The sequence below is a fragment of the Gadus chalcogrammus genome, chromosome 13 (genome assembly GCF_026213295.1).
Source record: "Gadus chalcogrammus isolate NIFS_2021 chromosome 13, NIFS_Gcha_1.0, whole genome shotgun sequence".
In the NCBI taxonomy this organism is placed as follows: Eukaryota; Metazoa; Chordata; class Actinopteri; order Gadiformes; family Gadidae; genus Gadus; species Gadus chalcogrammus.
Window position 1 is genome coordinate 6,663,831 of NC_079424.1, and position 20,385 is coordinate 6,684,215.

The 20,385-nt window shown below is 44.7% G+C and overlaps 2 protein-coding genes across 4 annotated transcripts; one reads left to right on the plus strand and one right to left on the minus strand.

Moving 5' to 3' along the window:
- Nucleotides 1–26: 26 nt before the first annotated feature.
- On the plus strand, nt 27–17,759 carry si:ch1073-335m2.2 (msx2-interacting protein). 3 transcript variants are annotated; one of them, XM_056606244.1, is made up of 15 exons: nt 27–292; nt 1,469–1,783; nt 4,551–5,027; nt 5,832–5,989; nt 6,161–6,361; nt 6,474–6,619; nt 6,716–6,841; nt 6,962–7,075; nt 7,171–7,284; nt 7,417–7,517; nt 7,675–15,061; nt 15,170–15,238; nt 15,352–15,546; nt 15,647–15,805; nt 16,000–17,756. In XM_056606244.1, exons 1-15 carry the CDS (start codon nt 210–212, stop codon nt 16,129–16,131), a joined length of 9,777 nt encoding a protein of 3,258 aa, XP_056462219.1. In that variant the 5' UTR covers nt 27–209; the 3' UTR covers nt 16,132–17,756. The 3 variants fall into 3 exon arrangements, with proteins under 3 accessions (XP_056462219.1, XP_056462218.1, XP_056462220.1); XM_056606243.1 differs by having other exon boundaries at nt 6,468–6,619; nt 16,000–17,753; XM_056606245.1 differs by lacking the exons at nt 27–292; nt 1,469–1,783 and adding an exon at nt 1,789–3,436 and having other exon boundaries at nt 6,468–6,619; nt 16,000–17,759.
- prkar2ab (protein kinase, cAMP-dependent, regulatory, type II, alpha, B) lies at nt 17,090–20,330 on the minus strand. Its single transcript, XM_056606280.1, has 10 exons — nt 19,765–20,330; nt 19,564–19,592; nt 19,277–19,413; nt 18,862–18,968; nt 18,626–18,779; nt 18,402–18,503; nt 18,215–18,289; nt 18,060–18,125; nt 17,775–17,913; nt 17,090–17,561 (listed from the first exon to the last, which is right to left on the minus strand). The coding sequence occupies exons 1-10, from the start codon at nt 20,037–20,039 to the stop codon at nt 17,416–17,418; spliced, it is 1,230 nt and encodes a 409-aa protein (XP_056462255.1). The 5' UTR covers nt 20,040–20,330; the 3' UTR covers nt 17,090–17,415.
- Nucleotides 20,331–20,385: the final 55 nt, after the last annotated feature.

A 20,385-nucleotide genomic window follows, 5' to 3' on the forward strand; every position in this document is an offset into this window, starting at 1 on the left:
AGGGGAAGTCAATCTGGGAACCCGCGCTTGTTGCTCGCGACCGTGGAGCGAAGCAGACAGAGCGGGGATCCGCGGCCAGGCGACCAGGCCCACAACACATACACATACACGGAGCTGTCGTCGTTCATTTTGTGAAGCGGACCTCCCGACCGACCGGGAATTCAAACGTGCCAGAGCCTATGTGTACAAACAGGAAAATATAGCTAAAGATGGTTCGGGAAACCAGGCACCTTTGGGTGGGAAATTTACCCGAACACGTTCGAGAAGAGAAAATAGTGGAACATTTTAAACGGTAGGTTATGCAAGAGGGATCCTCAGCGCAGCGCGCTCAGGGCTCAGCGCTAGCCAGCTAGCATTATCGTTAGCTCCTTCATCAAGTTAACACAAGTAGCTATCGTTCGAGTTGGGAAGTATCGTTGTTATGTTTACCTTTGCTACATCCAATGCATAATATCGTAGCGTTTGGCACATTATACCTGGTGCGCCAAACGTTTTGACATCGATATTGATATCTCAGTTTGGTGAACTTTGGCGTGCAGCGCTAGCTAGCTTTAGCTAGCTGTCTGCCGACCAACCATTTTGTCGGAAGGCTGAAGTCGTTTCCATGTTCAGAAAGTCGAGCTACGTTGTGTGGCTAGCGGCTAGTAGCTCTCAAGGCACTTGCTTGTGTCAACAGCCAAATTCTCTGTTTAAATCGATCGGTCCAAATCACCATTACTTCACATTTTGATTGCAAACGGACACGTTGCGAGTGTTCCCAGTCCTTTTGACCTAATATATACATAGTTGTTGATATTCTATAGGAAATGCAGTTATGAAGCTATGAGGTTGTGCAAGGGGGGGGCTAAGGCTGGTGCCTGATAGCTGTTGCAAGGCAACTTCAGTTTGAAAAGGTTTCATTTAGTTACCACTACTATGACACATTAACGTAGGGTCAACCCGGAATGGTTTTGTTGTAGTTATTATATTGCGAGAGTGGCGTGCCGTTCTCTTTTCTGGTGGCCTATGTGAAAATAAGGCAGCCCAACCTGACTAATTACTCAAAGTTTGCTAAGTTAGCAAATGACTCATGTGTACATATAAATGATACACAAGACTCATATCACACTTTCATTACTTTGATTATCTTGCCTACTACATCAAGATTTCTTAATTAAAGACAGGCGGAAATACAACATTTTATTATTCAATATATATCTCCAATTGATCAGTGATCTGCGTCGTCATGTTTTGTGTTTTAAAAAGTCCTGTAGAATGTAAAATATGTGTAGGAATATTTTGGTGACTTGTTAAATGTATTGCATGTCTTACTACTTTACTTTATTGTTACTATTGTTGAAATGCAATGTCAGATTTCAGACTTTACACAGTGCCCAGCACTAAGTTTGTCTGCAGGTAGAATGATTAACATGTGTATTGTTTTTTTAACTGGTTATATATACAATTCCTGTGTATCATTTTCTCCCAGGTATGGGCGTGTTGAAAGTGTGAAGGTCCTGCGGAAGCGAGGATCGGAGGGTGGTGTTGCAGCCTTTGTGGATTTTGTGGATATCAAAAGTGCTCAAAAAGCTCACAATGCGGTCAACAAGATGGGAGATAGGGATCTCCGAACGGACTACAATGAACCTGGTTCAGTGCCTAGTGCTGTGCGGGGCCTTGAAGACAACCCACCTTCAAGCAGTCGAGACGTTACAGGATTCTCTAGGGGGACAGTTGGTCCAGTGTTTGGCCCCCCATTGTCCCTCCACACCAGAGAGGGACGTTATGAGCGGAGAATAGATGGGTAAGTGGACATGGTCTCCCCGTTAAGTCCAGGGGAATCTAAGTATCAGATGAGTGTTGCATAATGATCACATAGTTGGGTTATTAGAGAGCAGAGGAGTAATATGCCTCTGGGGCTAAAGACGGGTAATCTAGGCAACGTTCCACCTTTCATCCTAATCAACTTTCCTGGCCCATGGGATCTAAGTAAATTATTGCGTAGATGTCATTTGGTAAGGTAAATTCATTGAATGTATGGCTTCCAGTTTGGATATTACACCAAAACGGAATATACTGGTGAGTTTCGGATTAATTGCATTTTGAGGGAACCTATCCTGGGGATATTTTTGGATGTTTTTTCAACTTTTCGCACATTACTGGATCTATCGGAGATTTTCATGTGGAAGCGCAGAGAACTGGAAGTAAGTGATCACCGTCGAAGGATATTTTTCTTTTGACAAGTCCAGTCAGGTTAAAGTCAGTAACACAAGGACCCTACAGGACCTTGCAGCTCAGGGGTAGAAGGTGTTGTTTTTTTTTTACCGTCTGGGGTTGGACCAGCTCTTCAACTCTGGATACACATATTCATGGATTAAAAGGTTTATTCCCATGGATGTAAGAAGTACCACTGGTAAAGTACCGTAGCAAAGGCAATAATGTTTATTACCTAGGTGATGTTGGGCATTTAAACATAAGGTTGGGTTTTCAATGTATTTGACCTAAATGGGGGAGTTTGGATCCTATGCCCAGAAGATGCGGCAAGAACCTGGATCATCTACTGTACCATCACTTCAAACGTGTGGAGATATTTTTTTCATATTAATGGCCATGAAGACGGTTGAAGATCCAGTGTGGATGTATGCTCTAGGATATATTCAATATGGATGTATGGATGTGGATCGTAGTATGGATAGATGTAACCTCCATCCTTATGGATTACTCTACTAAACTCTGGAATTAGCTGTCAGGTTTCATATGAGATGGAAGAAAGGCCAACTGAAGAAACAAGCAAACCAAATTGAAGACCAGCTGTGAAGTTAATTTGAATCGTCTAACACCGCCATTGCCCCCAGATGAAATCGGAAGATCAAGACAGTGGATAGCCTCGCTAACATTCTGGAATACGCACTATGAGCAGGAGTTATTAGAAAAATAGTGATGATCAGAGTCTTTTAATTGCTTTCAATCTCACATTCTATTTAACAGCATGGGAATAGTACTGATTGGAATATTTTTTCTTTTGGTTAAAAGTGAAAGCTAATTGGACCATTTTCCCATACTGGAAGTCAAGACTGACCTAGGTGGATGTATATTCTTATCGGGCTGAGAATTTACCGCACACGCTACTCGGAACTAGCAGTGAACTACACTGAAGTTCAACCCATCTCCTTTTTTTTATTCACATCTTTATTATATCCAAATTAATCATGTATTTTTTACACACACTGAAATTCATTAGAGATTTCCATATCTTTGGTTTTGTTTCCCCTTTTCCATCCAATGAAGATGCTAAGTAATTGTCAATTGTGGATTATACATCAACGTTTCAGCCTGGTACCCGATACTGGAAGATTACATACAGTACGATTTTTCCACTTCTGTTTTTTTATTCGGGCTCTCAAATCTGACCACCTAGATTTTATTTGGATTAGGTTCAGTAACTTCTTTCAAAAAGGTTGGTATTGTTCTGCCCTACGCATCTTTTTCCTCTAACTTTGCACCATTTCTCTGTCCCTAAAGTCCGCTTTGCTCCTAGGGTAATCGTGTTTGTTTGGCTTAGAATGCTTCTTCGGTAACTTCTACTCTAAGGTCTCTAACCATCTCACGCTCTGTCGCTCTTGCTTTGGCTGTGCTTTGTTTTGATAGTCAAATACACCAAGTCCCCCATTTCACAATTCCTTTAAGGACATTTAGAACTATATCTGAATTCAGTAACATTCAAAATGCATTATTCTGATCCACATTTACATTGGAAATGGTGTTCCCATTTGAATGTCTGGATCTAGTCCGAACCGGCAGATACTTGAAGTGACACAGTCAACATTAACTTATTTATGATCTGAAAGTCCTCAGGCATTGAGGTTCATAATTGCACTACAATAACTTTATGTAATGCCATCTACTGTAGCCTCAGTCTACATATTTTAAAGATAATTCTAGGTAGAGGACATTTTTTGTTAGAAGACACAGACGTGCAAAGGTAGTCCCTTGTACCCTTTCCACCAGGTGTGTTTTTGAAATGAACTTATCTTGAATTCTCCCTTTGTATCTTGACTATTTCGGTGGATAGTACCAGTAACAGTCGTAGCAGTAGACTTTGATTGCAACTATTTATTTTGGATCACACATTCACACAGGAAACGATTTGTATCCAATTATACATACATATTTTTAACCAACATAAAAATCCACATTCTAAATGACGAGAACATTGTGGTGGTTTTGTGCTTATCCCTGTAATAGTCGGATAATAAACCTTTTTGATATTTGCTTAGCTAACACATTTCACATGGGTGACTTGAAAGAGAGACAATACAGTTTATACAGGTTTTGAAGATTGGCATCCTACCCGGGCTGACGAAAGTACACAAAGAATTAACTATTTGTGTCAAATAAAGGACAAATGTACCCAGTTTGTTATTTATTTTTATTTTTAGTTATATCATAGTTTTTATTTGATGTTGCCGTAAACTGTAAAACATTGACAAGAAAATGTTTTTCTGTTCTGTTCCAATCAAAATAATACTTCCTGTTTGGTTTCTTTTTGTATTCCTGTTTTCTTTTTACAGAACTTCAGAAACCAGAGAACGTGCGTATGATCACAGCCCGTATGGACACCATGAACGAAGTGGCACTTTTGATAGACCGCGCCACTACAACCCTGACTATTACCGTGATCGTACTATGTTCGCTGCCACCGGCCCTGGGAGCAGTGCTATGGGTCCTGGCTTTGAGGCAACGGATCCGCATTTTGAGTCTAGGATCCGAGACCCGTTCACGCTCACCAGCACGGCACGGCGGGACCTTTACAGAGATGACAGAGGCCGACGGGTGGACAGGACTTACCATCACCGTCGCAGCAGATCCTCTCATTCGTCGCAGTCGAGGCACCCTTCCCCACAGCGGAGCACGGGACAGGCCCCGAAAGCCCCTCACTCACCCAAACGAGCTCCCCTGTCTCCTGGGAGAGGACCCCATTCTCGGTCCAGGAGCCGATCGTCGAGCTCTGATTCGGTCAGCAGCACCAGCAGCACAGGCAGTGGCAGGTTGGACACGCTTCTTATTATCCTTATTTTGCTTCTTCATGATTTCCATCTGTTGTAACAGATTCTGCCCACCCACTGATCTCAATTCAGTTGTCATGCCAAGACATGCCAAACATATATCGTTTAAGAAGTTGTTCTGAATGTGTGGCCTATCTCCATCCATCCTTTTATTCAAGAGCAATTGAACCCACCGTTTCAGCTGGAGTCAAATACTGAGATTTAAAAAAAAGTGTTTTCGGCCGAGAGTTCCAGGAAGGAGGGGGGCATGTTACCCCCATGGTTACGACCCACAGCAACTTTGTAAATTATTTAGTACCCTTGATGGGTATGAACATCGTAATGAGAATGTTGTATCTGAAATGGCCACAGACCCTGGCGTTATACTGAGAAGCTTAACCCTCATTTGGATGCTGACATCAAAATAAGTGCTGCTCAGACGGAACTTCACACACCGTAGTGTTATACCATAGGTGTCGGAGAAGCTTAACTTGCTCTCAGACGCTGCAGTCAACTACTTCCCAGGCAGAGATCCAAACGCGTCAACGATCAGGAAAATACTTGCAGGAACCTCGGGTCACGAAAAGACTGTAACCTGCATTTTGATTTCAGTGTTTTGGGGAGACTGGCAAAAAGATTTTACACCCTTTTTTTAATTCTACAATCTGGTCTTATTTTAGTAACCGTGACTAAAGTGCATAGAATACTATGTTCACCATCTTGAGGCATATTACCACGTTTCAAGGATTTTTTTTTTTTATTGTATGCAGTTCTTTAAAGTTTTCCTCTTTTTGTCCCATTTTGCAGCAGCGACTCAAACAGCAGCTCAAGTGACGGTTCACGTGCACGTTCTGTTCAGTCGTCTGCAGCCCATGCTCCTCCTCAGTCTTCTATGGGTCTAGATTCAGAAGAGCCTCGTAGAAGCTTTGGAATCAAAGTGCAAAACCTGCCAGTGCGCTCCACAGGTATGTTTGAACCGCTATGCAAGGCATGTGCCAGAAAGCTCACTTTCTAGTCCTCTGTGTACTTTCTAGTACTGGTCTTTATATCAGTAATAGTTTCCTCATATTTGTACTCGTCCTCTGTTGTCTATATTGAACATGCGTCCAATGCAAATGTTATTTTCCTTCCTTTAGATACAAGCTTAAAAGATGGACTCTTCCATGAGTTCAAGAAGCATGGAAAAGTGACATCGGTGCAGATCCATGGAGCCACTGAAGACCGATATGGACTAGTTTTCTTCAGACAGCAGGAGGATCAAGAGAAAGCCCTTACTGTATCCAAAGGAAAGCTCTTCTTTGGCATGCTCATTGAGGTCACTGCCTGGAATGGGCCTGGTGCGTTATCACATTTTTTTTCACTGAAATGGGGGGAAACAAGATTTTGGGGCAGAAACGTAACATTTACTTCATCACTTTTAATTGACCCCTTCATTCTTTTCAGAAACAGAGAGTGAAAACGAGTTTAGGCCTTTAGATGGACGGATTGATGAGTTCCACCCGAAGGCAACAAGGACCCTGTTCATCGGCAATTTAGAAAAGACCACTAGTTATCAACAACTGCTGGACATATTTCAACGCTTTGGTGAAATTGTGGTAAGTAAACTGTAAAAGCAGAGGAGTAAGCAGCGTGAGTTTAACATTGGAATGCGTCACGTTAAAACCACTTTTTCCTTTATTTTTCTCTTGCAGGACATAGACATAAAAAAAGTTAACGGGGTGCCTCAGTATGCCTTTGTCCAGTATTCCGACATTGCCAGTGTGTGTAAAGCTATCAAGAAGATGGATGGAGAATATCTGGGAAGCAACAGGCTCAAGGTAAAGGAAGCAATGGTACAAGTCGACCAAGTCCAAGTCTATACACTATGAACCAAATTGTAATTTTATACATGTATGTATAGGTTTAGTTTTATAACTTTTTTTTGTTTCCCCTTTTAGCTTGGCTTTGGGAAGAGTATGCCCACCACATGTGTCTGGCTCGATGGTCTGGCCTCAAACATCACAGAGCAGTACTTGACAAGGCATTTCTGTCGCTACGGACATGTCGTTAAGGTGAACATGTATATTTGAACTGCCGTCATTTTCTTCACTTGATGGAAAAAGACAATCTTGATGTGGTATTAATGTTTAACCAATGTGTCTTTCAGGTGTTGTTTGATCGATTGAAAGGGATGGCCCTTATCTTGTATAACAACACAGACTTTGCCCAAGCTGCTGTTAGAGAGACCAAAGGCTGGAAGATTGGTGGTAATAAAATAAAGGTAAGAATTAAAATTTTCCTCTATCTATCCATCTTTACCTCAATATCTCTCTATGTAGATATAGATGGTTATTAATATCTGTAAATCTTGTATATTTTATCTGATCTTTGTTTAACTTTTCTTTTTAAATAGGTTGATTTTGCCAGTCAAGAGAGTCAGATGGCTTTCTATCGGTCAATGCAGTCCTCGGGGCAAGATATCAGAGACTTCTACGAAATTCCACCCGAGCGACGGTACAATTATCATTAATTTAAAAAAAAGTGTTAAACTGATTAATTGCGTTCAGATAATTGTTATTACAACGATTAAATATGCGCTGACATTTGTCAGCACATGTCCGCCCATGCGTCCCTTGAATATTTTCTTTTGCCTTTTGCTTCTTTCCCGCAGGGAGGAACGCAGACCTCCCTATCATGAGTTCACAGCAGAGAGGGCTTACTATGAGAGTGTGCGGACACCTGGTCTCTATCCCGAAGATGCTCGCCGGGAATACCCCGCTCGTAGCCGAGAGCGTTTCCCAGACCTGGAACACTTCCCGGGCGAGCCCTTTGACCCTCGCTTCCACGAAGACCCCAGGGAATACCGGGACTTTAGAGACCCCTTTGAGCAGGACATCCGGAAATACACCTACATTCAAAGAGAGCGAGAGAGGGAGCGTGAGCGCTTTGAGGCAGACCGCGGCAGGTGGAGCCCTTCCCATCCCCGGCGACCCATCACACCCACCGTTTCCCCCTCGCCGTCCGAGCGTGCGCACAGAGACTCGGAGCGACGGGTCTACAGCCAGTCCTCAGAGCGTAGCGGCAGCGCCAGCTCCCTCTCGCCGCCACATTTTGAGAAATCGGACAAGACCCCATTGGAGCATGGCTCCAAGGGAGACAAGACTGATAAGAATGCCACAGCGGATAGGTTAGCCAGCGCTGAGAAGGGCAAGCGTGCCAGAAGAAAAGATAAAGCGGAAAAAGACAAAGGAGACAAGCCTAAATCAAGGAAGCCCAAGGCCCAGTCCCCTTGTGACCCTTCACTCGAGGCGGAGCCTGAGGCTGGGTTTGATGTGACGTCTGAAAGGGGAACAGGATCAGTGCAAGATGCCACTGAGCGTCCAAAGTTTAAGGTGGAGAGTGACCCACTCAGTTCAAATCCTTTGCCAACGGTTACCCCAACTGAAACTATTAAAAGTGAAAGAACTGAATTGGCAGTAGGCGATTCAGATGGAGATGGGAAGAGTCGAGGCAAAAAACACATAAAATCCGAAAGTGTCAATGATGTGAAAGAATTATCAGTAGATTCAGATCGCTTGGCCGCAAGAAAGCGACGCTTTGCTGATGCCAGCGGGAGGCCCATTAGACATAAGAGGAGTAGGCTAGACGACGAAGATGGAAATCACCCAGATATTTCAGCTAGTTCTGCATCTTTAAAAGACATAGACGGGGATAAACAACATAAAGATTCTGAGCGCAGAGATTCAAGGATCAAAATCGAAAAGCATGCATTTCTTGGCATTCAGAAGGAAGGACAAGAAGAAGCCAGCGGACCGAGGGAACCGTCAGAGGCACTTGTGGATGTACTGGACTCGAAGCAACACCAAGGGCATAATGCATCCAGGAGGTTCTCACACGAGGGTCATATGGACCAAGGAAGCACCAGAGACCCAGAACTTTCAGGTTTCAAATATCAAACTGATGATGTTGAAAAAGGCACCAAGGACAGGGAAGAGCATGTAGATATTGACCATTCTCAAAGTTACCGCAAACAAATGGAGCAAAATAGGAGGCTCCTCCAGCAGCAGCAACAGCAGGACTTTGACAAATCGGATAAACCTGACAGTCCACTAGGAGGTGAAATGGACGACCTTGACCACCGTAGTCTTGTACACGAAGTTGGTAAACCACCTGAAGACGTCACCGACACTTTCCCTTCGCATAAAGTTAACAAGAAAATAGACCAATTCGACAATGATGCAAGTATTAAGAAGGAGCGTGTTTACAGGGTTTCCCGTCTGAAAACTGAAGAGCCAGATTGGTCCAACACTGCCTCTCCAGGTTTTCATCATTCTCCGCACCATCCAGATGAAGCATCTGTGGAACAGCCTCAACAGAAAGAGCCTAGTATTAGTGACGATAAGATTCACTCAGACCTAGAGTTATCACTCAAGCAGACTCATACCACGCCGATACCACATAAGCCCAACACCCCTTCCCTCAGTATTGAAGAAGAGCAACAAAAGCGATGGGAGAGCAGAGTCAAGCAGGACATATTACCTGATTTGAACTTCTCTAGAAGTATAAGTAAAAACATTCACAACCGAAAACGCGAGGATGGTGTCTGGCATGACTTGGAACCTGGGGAAGTGCGGTCAGATTCTGAAGAGGATAAAGAGCACAAACCCCATTCTCCTATGCCATCACCGTCAATGCCATTTTCTGAAAGGCTGAGGGTTGACAGAATTTCAGATCCCAAAGTAGCTAATCTTGAAAGGAATAAGTTCTACTCATTTTCAAAGACGATAACATCAGACACACAAGCTCTTTTGGATCGTGCAAAATCCCTGTCTTCGTCTAGAGATGAAAACTGGTCCTTCCTGGACTATGAATCCACCTTGGCTGGTTTACCCACCAGAAAGGATACTGAAAAAGTAGAATCAACACCCCTGCCTAAACCCTTATGGTATATGAAAAAGAAAAAGATTCGTAGTGGCTCTGAAGACAAACTAGATGATAGGAAGGAGGAGCCGAAACCAGAACAAGAACGCAGGGAACTGTTTGCCTCACGTTTCCTTCACAGCTCAATCTTTGAGCAGGACTCCAGAAGACTTAAACACCTGGAACGTAAGCACGAGGAACCTGAGCATGGTTTAAATGCACAAGCTGCACAGCAGGGAACTCCGGATGATTCTGAGCCAGCAGTCCTTTTCCGTAGTCGTTTTTTGGAGCTCACAAGATCACAACAGAAAGGGAAAGAACAAACTCAACCAGTAGTGAAGGAGGAAGAGAATGTCCAAAAAGAGCCTAAAATTGAAAAAGCACCCGAACCACAGCCACAAGCTTTGCCTTCTCCCAAAATGTCTGAACCTGCTGTGGAGCCAGAGATAAAACCCATTAGCCCTACTGAGCCACGTCCTCTGCCTATTATTATTTCCCAGTCTACACCCAATGAAATATCTCCAATAGAGGAGAAATGTGTTGTGGTTAGTCCCCCTTTAGAGCCGTCAGCCCCTCTATCTTTAATTAAAGAAGAGAAGGAAAATCTTGAGCCCACACACCATACACCAACAGAGTTCCCAAAAGATGCAAATATTCAGATTCCAGCCATTCTAGAGTCCAGTCATCCAGTGCAGAAGGTCAAGCCATCACCCCAAGAAAAAGCTGATATCATTGGAGATGTACAACCTCAGTGTATGGAACAACCATCTAATAGTGATGCTCAAGAAGAGTTTGTTAGCTGTTCTGAGCCAGAGATGGATCTCGAAACCTCACAGATGGATATGTCTGACGCCATAAGTCCAAGAGTACCGACCCTTGTAGAGGATATGTTTGTATCGAATGAAGTGGCTCCTCAATGTCTTAAAACCGATGACACGGAAAACACATTTCCAGTAAATAAGATGGTGTTACCTGATACTGATGAACATGAGGAACCGACATCTCCACCTCAGAAAGAACAGAGAGGAAGAGAATTAAAGAGTAGAAAACATAAACAATCTCCTGTTCATGTTTCTCCAGTTGCTGCCTCCTCTGCTTCAAATAGTGAAAAACTAGCAACGCGGAAGAGTGAGCGAATTGACAAGGAGAAACTGAAACGTGGGTCCTCACCAAGAGGTGACTCCTCTAAAAGCGGTTCAGAGCTCAAGTCCAGTGCCAAGTCTCCCATTTCTGCCACAGATTCTGATAGCGTCCCAGACCATCCACCGAGCAGAACTAGAGTGCGCAGAAATGTGAAATCGGTTTATGCCACTCCTGTCGAAGATGATGCTTCAGTGCGAACCGGAAAGGAAATACCTGAATCTCCACGCTCTGGACGTAAGCGGGCTGGGGATAAAGATGCAACTATACAGCATAATGCAGAACAGGAGTCAAAACAGGAAACGGTAAACCGGAATGTGCAAGGCCTCTCCAAACGAGGTCGTCCTCGTAAGCAAACAGAAGATGGTTCAGCGTCAAAGGGTGATCGGTCAAAAAGCGATGCTAAAGAAAATGACTCAAATGAATCTGAAAGCGGCGAGAAAATCCCCAAAATGACAAAAGGTAAACATTCTCCGTCCAGCACAAAGTGTTCAAGTCAAGTATCCATGGTGTCAACGGAATCCAAAGAAAGTAGGAAGGAGGAGAAAACCATGCTGCCTGAAGAACATCAGGAAATTGAATCCATGGATGAAGAACCCTTGGCTCTGGAGGAATCAAGTCCACTTAAAGATCCTTTGAAGGTTAACCCCAAAAAGGAGGACCAAGACCAACAAGGTGCAGAAAATTCTGAAAGACCAGTATGTAAAGACGAAAATGCAGTGGACAAGGTCTTAGAAGAAAAAACAATCAAGAAAAAGTCTGCATCTCCAGTGTCTGAGGAGAAAGTCCCATTCGAGAAGGATAAGGTTGCCAAAGGTAAAACCAAGTTGACACGTGCTCCAAAGTCTCCAGTCCTCAAAAACCTAAAAATAAGTCTTAATGTCACTGAGGTAAAAAACTTGTTACAGTTGGGAGATGAAGAAAATAGTAATCAAGAAGATCCTTCTAAAAAGGCTGAAGGTGATCATACTGATCCACCTTCAGAGCCTAATAGTTCAAGCAAAGTCCCTGACGATGGTGATGGCGACGAAGCTGCCTCAGAAAAGACACCTCAGGATGCAGCGAAAAGTTTTCTTACTCAAGAGTTAGAATTGGCCCAGGCGGTGGAAAATATCGCTAAACTTACAGGTTCTGCATTGCCGGCAAAGCCGCCAACTCCACCAATTGTACCACCTGAAATCAAAAATGACCCAGAAGATCAAAAGCCATCAAACCCTGCAAGTGAGACCGAACTTATGGCTGCTATTGATTCTATAACCGCAGAGGATATAGCAGCAGCCTTACCTCCAACAGCACCTGTTATTGATGCGGATGTAGATTCAGAACCAGAGCTGCAAGTCGTTATTCCACCAGAAAAGGATGATGAAACTGAAATGGAAACATCTGCTTTGCCTGAAGAATCCCTTCTGCATACACCCAAGAAAGGCACAAAGGGAAGACCTAAAACACCTAAACGATCAAAAGCCCAGAAACCCGTCAAAAAAGATGCTAAGGAAAGACAATCGGTACCTGAAGAATCACCATGTCCTTCATCAGACTCTACAGCCTCTAAACTTAAGACTCTTCCTGAAGTGACACCACAATCACCACCACCACCACCACCACCACCTCCACCACCGTCATCAGCTACTGCAGCTGTCATTACTGCCACTACTTGGAAGCCAGAGCCGGAATCTTCTATAAACAAGGTGTCGGAAGATAAAGCAAAGACGGAATCATCCTCCATAGAGCAGCTTCCAGAGCTGAAATCTGTCTGCCCCCAGTCCAAGAGTCCCATTGGCCCCAAACCTCCACAGCAGCTACCTGAAAACATCTCTCCCTCCCTTTCTCCTTCTCCCAGCCGCCCAAATATCAGGCCCATTCAGCCAAATCGCATGCCTGTGTCCCCCCCGGATTGGCATAACACGCCTAAAGACATAGCAGTTGCACTTGCACCAGTCTTGCCTGCGACAGCATTGGTAAACCATCCAAACCAGTCATTAACCCCAGAGCCCGAAAACATGGACACTGACCATGGCACTAGTGATTTGCGGCAGATTCTTATGAAGCCCAAAAATATGCCCCGGCAAGGCAGTTCAACTATAACTAGTAATCTACCAACCCCCCGAGACAAACCATCGGAACCTACCACCCAATCAAGTGTCATGCTCAATAAGTGTCCATTACCTGATCATAGAATGCTTACCCCAGCTCAACCAGTTGTCAGACAGCCAGCATCCCTCCTATCTCCTGAGTCTAAGTCTGTGATATCTGTTATTGCATCCACTGCCACTTCTGTTATTAGTCGTGTTTGCAATCCACCTGAAACTGAGGAGAAGATTAACATGACTGCTGGGAATCCCTGTGCGGACATAGCCGTCTCCAAGCAAACTTATAGGCCCAGTATCGATGATGGTGGGTCATATCAAGGGCCATCTGTTGGCGAGGAGGGCGGCAGTGCAGGGCGCTTCATTGTTGAGAGCACCAATCTAAGCACTGGATCCAGCCCAGGCTTGAGAGTTAATACCTCAGAAGGCGTGGTAGTGTTGAGTCACTCCGGGCAGAAAACAGAGGGGCCGCTGCGGATAAGTGCGAAAATCAGCCAGATCCCGCAAGCAACTGCCGTTGATATTGAATCTCAGCAGTTGGTTTCAATGCCCCAGATTAAGCAGGAGTTGTATAGCCATTCCCAGACAGGTGCTCAGAAGGGGCAACCAATATTGAGTGAACATGGACATTCTGGAAAGACGCAGTCCGCCTCTATCAAACAAGAAAACACCGGTTTGGAAAAGATGGACTCTGTTTACCAGTCTGGTCCGCAAGGTGTTGTGAAGCGTCTCCCACAAGCGGGTGGTAACCAGCAAGGAATGAATTACCATCATCCAGAGTATGTGCTTATGAAACATCAAAAGAAAGTGGAAGCCACAGATTCTCACAGTGCAGATGGTGCTAAAACCTCTTGGCCCTCTGCCATAAGTCCGGCAATTAGTCCACACTTGCCCTCTCCTCCAGGCAATCATGTTGGATTTGTGACCTCTACTTCTGGAGCTCCTTCCCACCTTGGTGGAGCCAAACCTGAACCCAGGTCCCCACGCAACCCTCACTCCCCATTTCCTAAAGTGTCCTCACCCATTGGCTCCTCATCACCCAAAGGCATTCCGGTCATGTTGCCTTCTGGCATTGCGCCAATGCAGCAGTATGTGCATCACCCAGAGCAGTCTGTCATCATGCCCCCCCACAGTTCCCACGGGGGATTAGGAAGGATGTCTCCTCATCCGAGTCACGTCAGCAACTCGATGGCACATCTTGTTCAAGATGTCCGGGTCAATACTCCGCCCCTCTCTGTGATGAACTTTGGCCTCCATGGTGAGCCTCAGGGTTCCCCTTGGTCCGGTCCCCTGCAGCAGCGGCCCACCTCCCCACAGGCGGTCAGCCGAGACATGGTCCTCAAGGTCAACCCTGGCTCGGTCAGGAGCCACGAGGGAGAACAGGAAGAAGCCCGCCGGTTCCTCCAGATGGCTGGTCGACCGTCTGTGACCCAGCTGAAGGCGGAGTCTATTCAGGCAGGTTCCTTACGCGGAGGCCTACCGTTGGATACATACATGGCACCGAGGGACATGCGTGTGCACATACACCAACAGGGGGAGCGCACAGCCCCAGACCAACACGGTGGACACATGCAAGACTCTCTGCCCCCTTCTTCCACATCCTCCAACATCCCCTTATCATTATCTCCCAGAGCACACGTGTTGAAAGGTGTGTCTGAGAAAGATGTTGCAAAGTCATTGGAGTCAAAGAGGCCACACTCTCCTCATGCAAAGGACTCGGTCATGGGAATTCGACCGCCCGGTTCAGCTATGGCATCTCCCCAGAGAGTTCAGCTCATTCCACCAGCATCTAGTGGTTCTTTCAATGAGTATGCAGGAATGTACACAAACCCAAGAAGCATCCATCAGCAGATGGCAGAGACGTCTCCTGCTGTTCTCAACCAGTCACCGGGGACCATTATGCCCGCAATGGTACGTTCACGCTCGGTGATGTAATTTGTCCTGGTGATTTTTAATTTTGCTATTTCAAGAGTGTCTTTTCTTAAATGTATTCCTAAACAAATCTCTTGTATTCCACAGGGTACAGACCAACAAGCCAAACAAGACGGCAAGATGACCCAGCCTGTCAACATGGTGCAGCTTCTCACGGTAAGGGAGAACGAGTGCAATGAATGATTAATCAAACACAAGCCAGAGCTAGGTTTTTGACAAAAAAACAAGCCATGTCTCATGTTCTTCCTTTTTTTTTTTTTTCTTCTCAGAAATACCCAATTGTGTGGCAAGGTCTATTGGCACTAAAGAACGACACTGCTGCTGTCCAGCTCCATTTTGTGTGTGGAAACAAGGCGCTGGCTCATCGATCATTGCCACTGCAAGAGGGAGGTGCCTTGCTCCGAATTGTCCAGAGGATGAGATTAGAGGCGTCTCAGCTCGAGAGTGTAGCCAGGAGAATGACGGTACTTTGCCCTCTGAGCCATAACTCTACTCATTAATGTGTAATCCTTTGTAAATGAAATGCATAATGTACGAAACTGATTCCTCTTTCGTATTCATCAGGGAGACTCTGACTTTTGCCTTCTCCTCGCTCTGCCGTGTGGACGAGACCAAGAGGATGTTTTGAACCAGACCCAGGCTCTTAAGGCTGCTTTTATTAACTACTTACAGGCCAAGTTGGCCGCTGGTATCATTAATATCCCCAACCCAGGCTCCAATCAGGCAAGTCTCTACGTTGTTTAAAAATGTAACGTTATTATTTGTGCTTTCAGGAGAGAATGTAGCTTTTTGTTAGGATTATGTAGTTGGCAGACATAACATTATAGTTCTTTGGTATCTAACATTTTCTGTCAAATCAAAGTAAAAAATAAATAATAATATAATAAATAATTAATTGACCGTCCTTCTCCTTGCAGCCTGCCTATGTTTTGCAGATTTTCCCTCCGTGTGAATTTTCGGAAAGCCACTTGTCCCAGCTCGCTCCTGACCTCCTGAACCGGATCTCCAGCATCTCACCCCACCTCATGATTGTCATCACCTCTGTGTGAAACCCCTTGGCTGGCATGAGTTTGGTCTTCAGATGACATCAACAGTGAGCCTCAGGAAAAGAAAGGGAATATTCTGAATCGTTTTCCTGGACCCTATTGGACATTGTTGTGTGGGGGAGTGGGGGGGAGGAAATCCCCTATATAAGAAAACCTTTGTTTTTTCCCCATATCATTTTGGATTGACTCCTCTCTGGTAACTATGTTCTCCTCAGAGGCGCTCGGGGGACGGACCCTACCGGACAAGTTCTCTGCTGTATCTGTATTTATTGGGAGTTTTATTTTTTATGTCAGATACTCTGAAGGACAATAATTCAGGACATTTAAACAGGAAGAATGAGTGACTAACTGGGTGGCCTTTTTTTTTTTCTTTTTTTTTTTGGTCTTTCGATGATTGTCCGGTTCAGTTCTTCACACACTCAATGATCATGGGGGGGCCGCGCTGCGCTGCGATGGCTAAATAGACATTTCAAGGTGTATTTTTTAAGTACAGTAATTATGTGCACACTTCCTTGTCCAGCCTTTCCTTTTTCACAAGAGGAAGAATTCACTTCTTAATCTATGATTTCTTGAAGAGGACCATGTCCATTAAACCGCTCCTTTTCATTGAACCAGATCTGCTGTTTCCTCATCACACTACTGAAGCAGACGAAGCTCTTGGATCTGCCTTTGCATCGAACAAGCTAGTTTGATTTGGGAGTTTTGGCATACTGGACATTGTAAATATTTTAAATATTTAAAGCTTCAAAGTGGATCTTGGACAGCCTGATGCCAGGACCCTTCACCTTGTCGACATGCAGGAAGTGTGAAATTGTTGAGGGATATTGTTGATTTTTGGGGTGTAAATACTTGTAACACAAAGAAGGTTGGCAGACTCCCGGAGTTTGCTGATGGCACTTCACATTTTGTAACTCGAAATAAAAAAAAAAGATCCAGAAAACTTGAATATTAAGTTGCAATCTTTTATTTCATGAATGTTTTGTGCTGGATCTTGTTGTATAAAATGTACATAAAGTGAAATTTAACAAAATTCGAGATTAAAATTTGACACTTTTAGAAGGTGTGTATTAAAGATTTGCATCATTATTTTTTTTATGGCTAATTGGTGCTGCATTGGACTGAATCCCATACTAGTACAAGTGCATGCACAACTATGGAAGGAGACAATACACAACTCTGGGATAGTCATGTGAAAACACATGAAGATGGGGAAGATGGTACAGTAAGTTTCCTTTTCTCGTTTATACATTGAAAAATGTACAGGATAATATATAAATGACCACAGGCTCATTTTACACTTGGGGTTTGCTCCTGCTTCAGGTCAACACTGGAGCCGAACAGTGCCACCAGTTGGTCCTCATACTGGCTGATGTTCCTCTTCATGATTTCCTTACAAGGGCCCAGCAAGCGCTCAAAAGCCTGGATATCTATTACTATGGAGACGAAATAAACAATTAACAGAACTGTCTACATCTCTTGATAATCTAGTCTACATAAAATCTGGCAAAAACAATTGTACGTATGAGCAACAGCTTTCCGATTGGGAAACATTCACCGTCGGTGGTGACTTAAAGTGGCACTACTGGGCCCTAGATAATTAGCAGGACCGGATCACATAGTCCTGCAATGTGTCAAATATAACGCACCCAAACATTTGGTCACTCCAACGGCATAGACGGACGCAGCGCGCGGTTGATTGGTGACCAGCGCCAACTCCCCAAAGTACTGGCCTCGAACGCAACGTGCAAGCTCCACCCCCGCATGATCCAGCTGGCCAGCCGTGGTCTGCAACAGGGAACACAGAGTAACCCCCCAAACGGTGCTGATCCCAGGTATTGTCAGACACCAAAAGAAGAACATAGGGCAATTGGGACATCTTCATATACAAAAGGACAAAATACACAGAAACAAGCCAATCAAAACCCACGCACTCTGCTTTTGATCATGATCTTCACTTCGCCCGACTCCACGATATAGAAACAGTCGGCGTCCTCCCCCTGCCAGTGAACAGAAGAGCCCAGTGTTGTGTCAGCTTTGGTTCGCCTCCAGCCACCAGTACACATGTCAGATACAAACGTCCAATCACCTGTGTTATGATGCGTTCTTCATCATGAAACACTCTTGCTCCCAGTATATCCACAATCTTCATTCTTTCAGAAATCTTAGAGAGGTAAAGGACATATGTGCATCGATGGAACAAAAAGATGACCAGCTATCCGTATGTTCACATACCATGTCCTCTCATATGGATCAGTTGAGAATATGTTCAATACCTCAAGCGATGTAAGCAGCGGAACACACTCTATGAAGGCCTCGTACAGGCGCCTCTTCTTTGCGTTGTTTTTCACGATGAGCCTGTGAAACGTTGCACGATCCTAAAGGAGACGCACAGAGGTCATATCCTTGGCATGCTTCATGTCCTATTTCTAATGCCATTCTGCTTGAGTGGACTGGTGAGTAGATGGTCCCCCACCCCTTGCCAGTTCCCGCTACTCACCAGCCCCCATAAGGCTCCGTCCTGGGACGCGATGATCGTGGCCGCGCGAGGGGTGTTGTACATGAGGGCCAGCTCACCGAAACTACCCTTACCGTCATACTTCCCAACACACACACTCCCTCCATCCTTCTGCACGTAGATATCAAACACACCCCTGGAGAAGAGGAATAATACATGATTGAGGGTAAGGCCACATTCAGAATTTTAAACCATTTAAAACCTGAAAACAAGCGAACCTCTCTATGACATAAAAGTTGTCTCCGTCTTCTCCTTGGTCAATGATGTGCTCCTGGGCTTTCACCAGCACCTCAAACATGGCATCAAGCACCTCGGACAACTGCTCCTGCAGGACAATTCATACATGTTATATAAACTTGCTTTGAGGATCTGTGGGACAGATTGGTGCGGCTAGGGCGTACGATTCCCAGCCCAATGTTACCGACTTCAATCCCTATGTCTGAGACATATCTTTAAGCGTCATTGATCCCTCAATGAACATGTATTTGAATAAAAAAGGGTGCGTCTAACCCTAACCCTAATAGGATTGGATGTGTTGAGGTCCAATAGATAATTGATTGATTGAACCAACAAACAATCCCGTCCTGATGCTTCATAAATAATACCAAGAGTTCCCGTGCACGGGGGCTGTACCTGGTCCAAGGTCTTAAACAGCAGGATGTCACTGCATGCGTCCTGCAGTCTACGGCGCTGCACATCGCTCTTGGGGTGCACCACTCTAGGGTCTGAGTCATCATCCTCTTCATCTGGGTCATAAGCCTCCGCACACACTGTAGCAGTAGGACATAAATATACTGTAGCATAGCATTGGGGCAGCACCACAAGCCCTTGCATGTGTAATGGAATCCATGGCAGGGAAGAGTCATGATATCTTACGAGGTGTGGAGAAGGATTGCACCGATTGCCCTTTTGTGACTGACCTGATGCTCTGCGTTTGTATTTGATGGTACTCGATTCTGTAACATGAAAAAATAAAAAATCCAAAATGATGGATGGATAGTGGTTCATCACTCTATCCATCAATCACTGCACATTTACCTTTAGAGCCTGGTCAATTTAATGCAAGGAGAAGACCAACGATGAAACGGTGTTAGAAGAGGTAAAGAAAATCAAAGGAAAACTGCTTCAAATGATGCTCACCGACAACGCTATCCTTCTCATCCTTCACGCCTTCATCCGAATGAGTCCTAAAACTCACCCTGCTTCGGGACGTTCTAACAGAGCCCTCCTTAGCATTGGGCTCCTTCCTTTGGCCCTCCTGAATGCGAGTGAAATGGTCCACAGCAAACTCCACCAGGTCGGCTGGCTTGAGACGCAGCACCTCGGCAGTGTATCCATGCAGCAGCTCCTTCAAGCCAAGCGGTATCTCCACTGGGCTCATCGTCAGGCTTTCCATTAAACTGAGACGGATGAACGAGAGAACAGGCCTACCCGGGACCCAGGCGGGAGATTAAAACTGTTCATTGGTTTTGTTCTTTTACATCAGTCAAGCTCCCATACCCTCCCTCTCCACGCAGGTTATTGATTACTTTATTTAGAACAGCCAATCGGAAAGTATTGATCCCCCCCAGCCCGCTTTTTTGTGTCATTCTAATTCAAAGAAGTGTGACACATTCATGATGCGGTTCAGGATGATGCATTATGCTTAGGATTATACATATATACATTGTGCTTCGGAACCTAAATTGACAATGTAACAAATACAGAAACGTGAGGATTTTATAAAAAGGCACCATCAGAAG

Bases quoted from the DNA above. Each gene is read 5' to 3' on its own strand.
- si:ch1073-335m2.2 (XM_056606243.1), top strand. From the start codon at position 210: ATGGTTCGGGAAACCAGGCACCTTTGGGTGGGAAATTTACCCGAACAC. The intron at 5,990-6,160 runs GTATGTTTGAAC...TCCTTCCTTTAG, and splicing joins CCTGCCAGTGCGCTCCACAG to ATACAAGCTTAAAAGATGGA. The intron at 7,285-7,416 runs GTAAGAATTAAA...CTTTTTAAATAG, and splicing joins TTGGTGGTAATAAAATAAAG to GTTGATTTTGCCAGTCAAGA.
- prkar2ab (XM_056606280.1), bottom strand. From the start codon at position 20,039: ATGGAAAGCCTGACGATGAGCCCAGTGGAGATACCGCTTGGCTTGAAG. The intron at 18,504-18,625 runs GTGAGTAGCGGG...CGTCTCCTTTAG, and splicing joins ACGGAGCCTTATGGGGGCTG to GATCGTGCAACGTTTCACAG. The intron at 18,290-18,401 runs GTATTGAACATA...TACCTCTCTAAG, and splicing joins CGCTGCTTACATCGCTTGAG to ATTTCTGAAAGAATGAAGAT.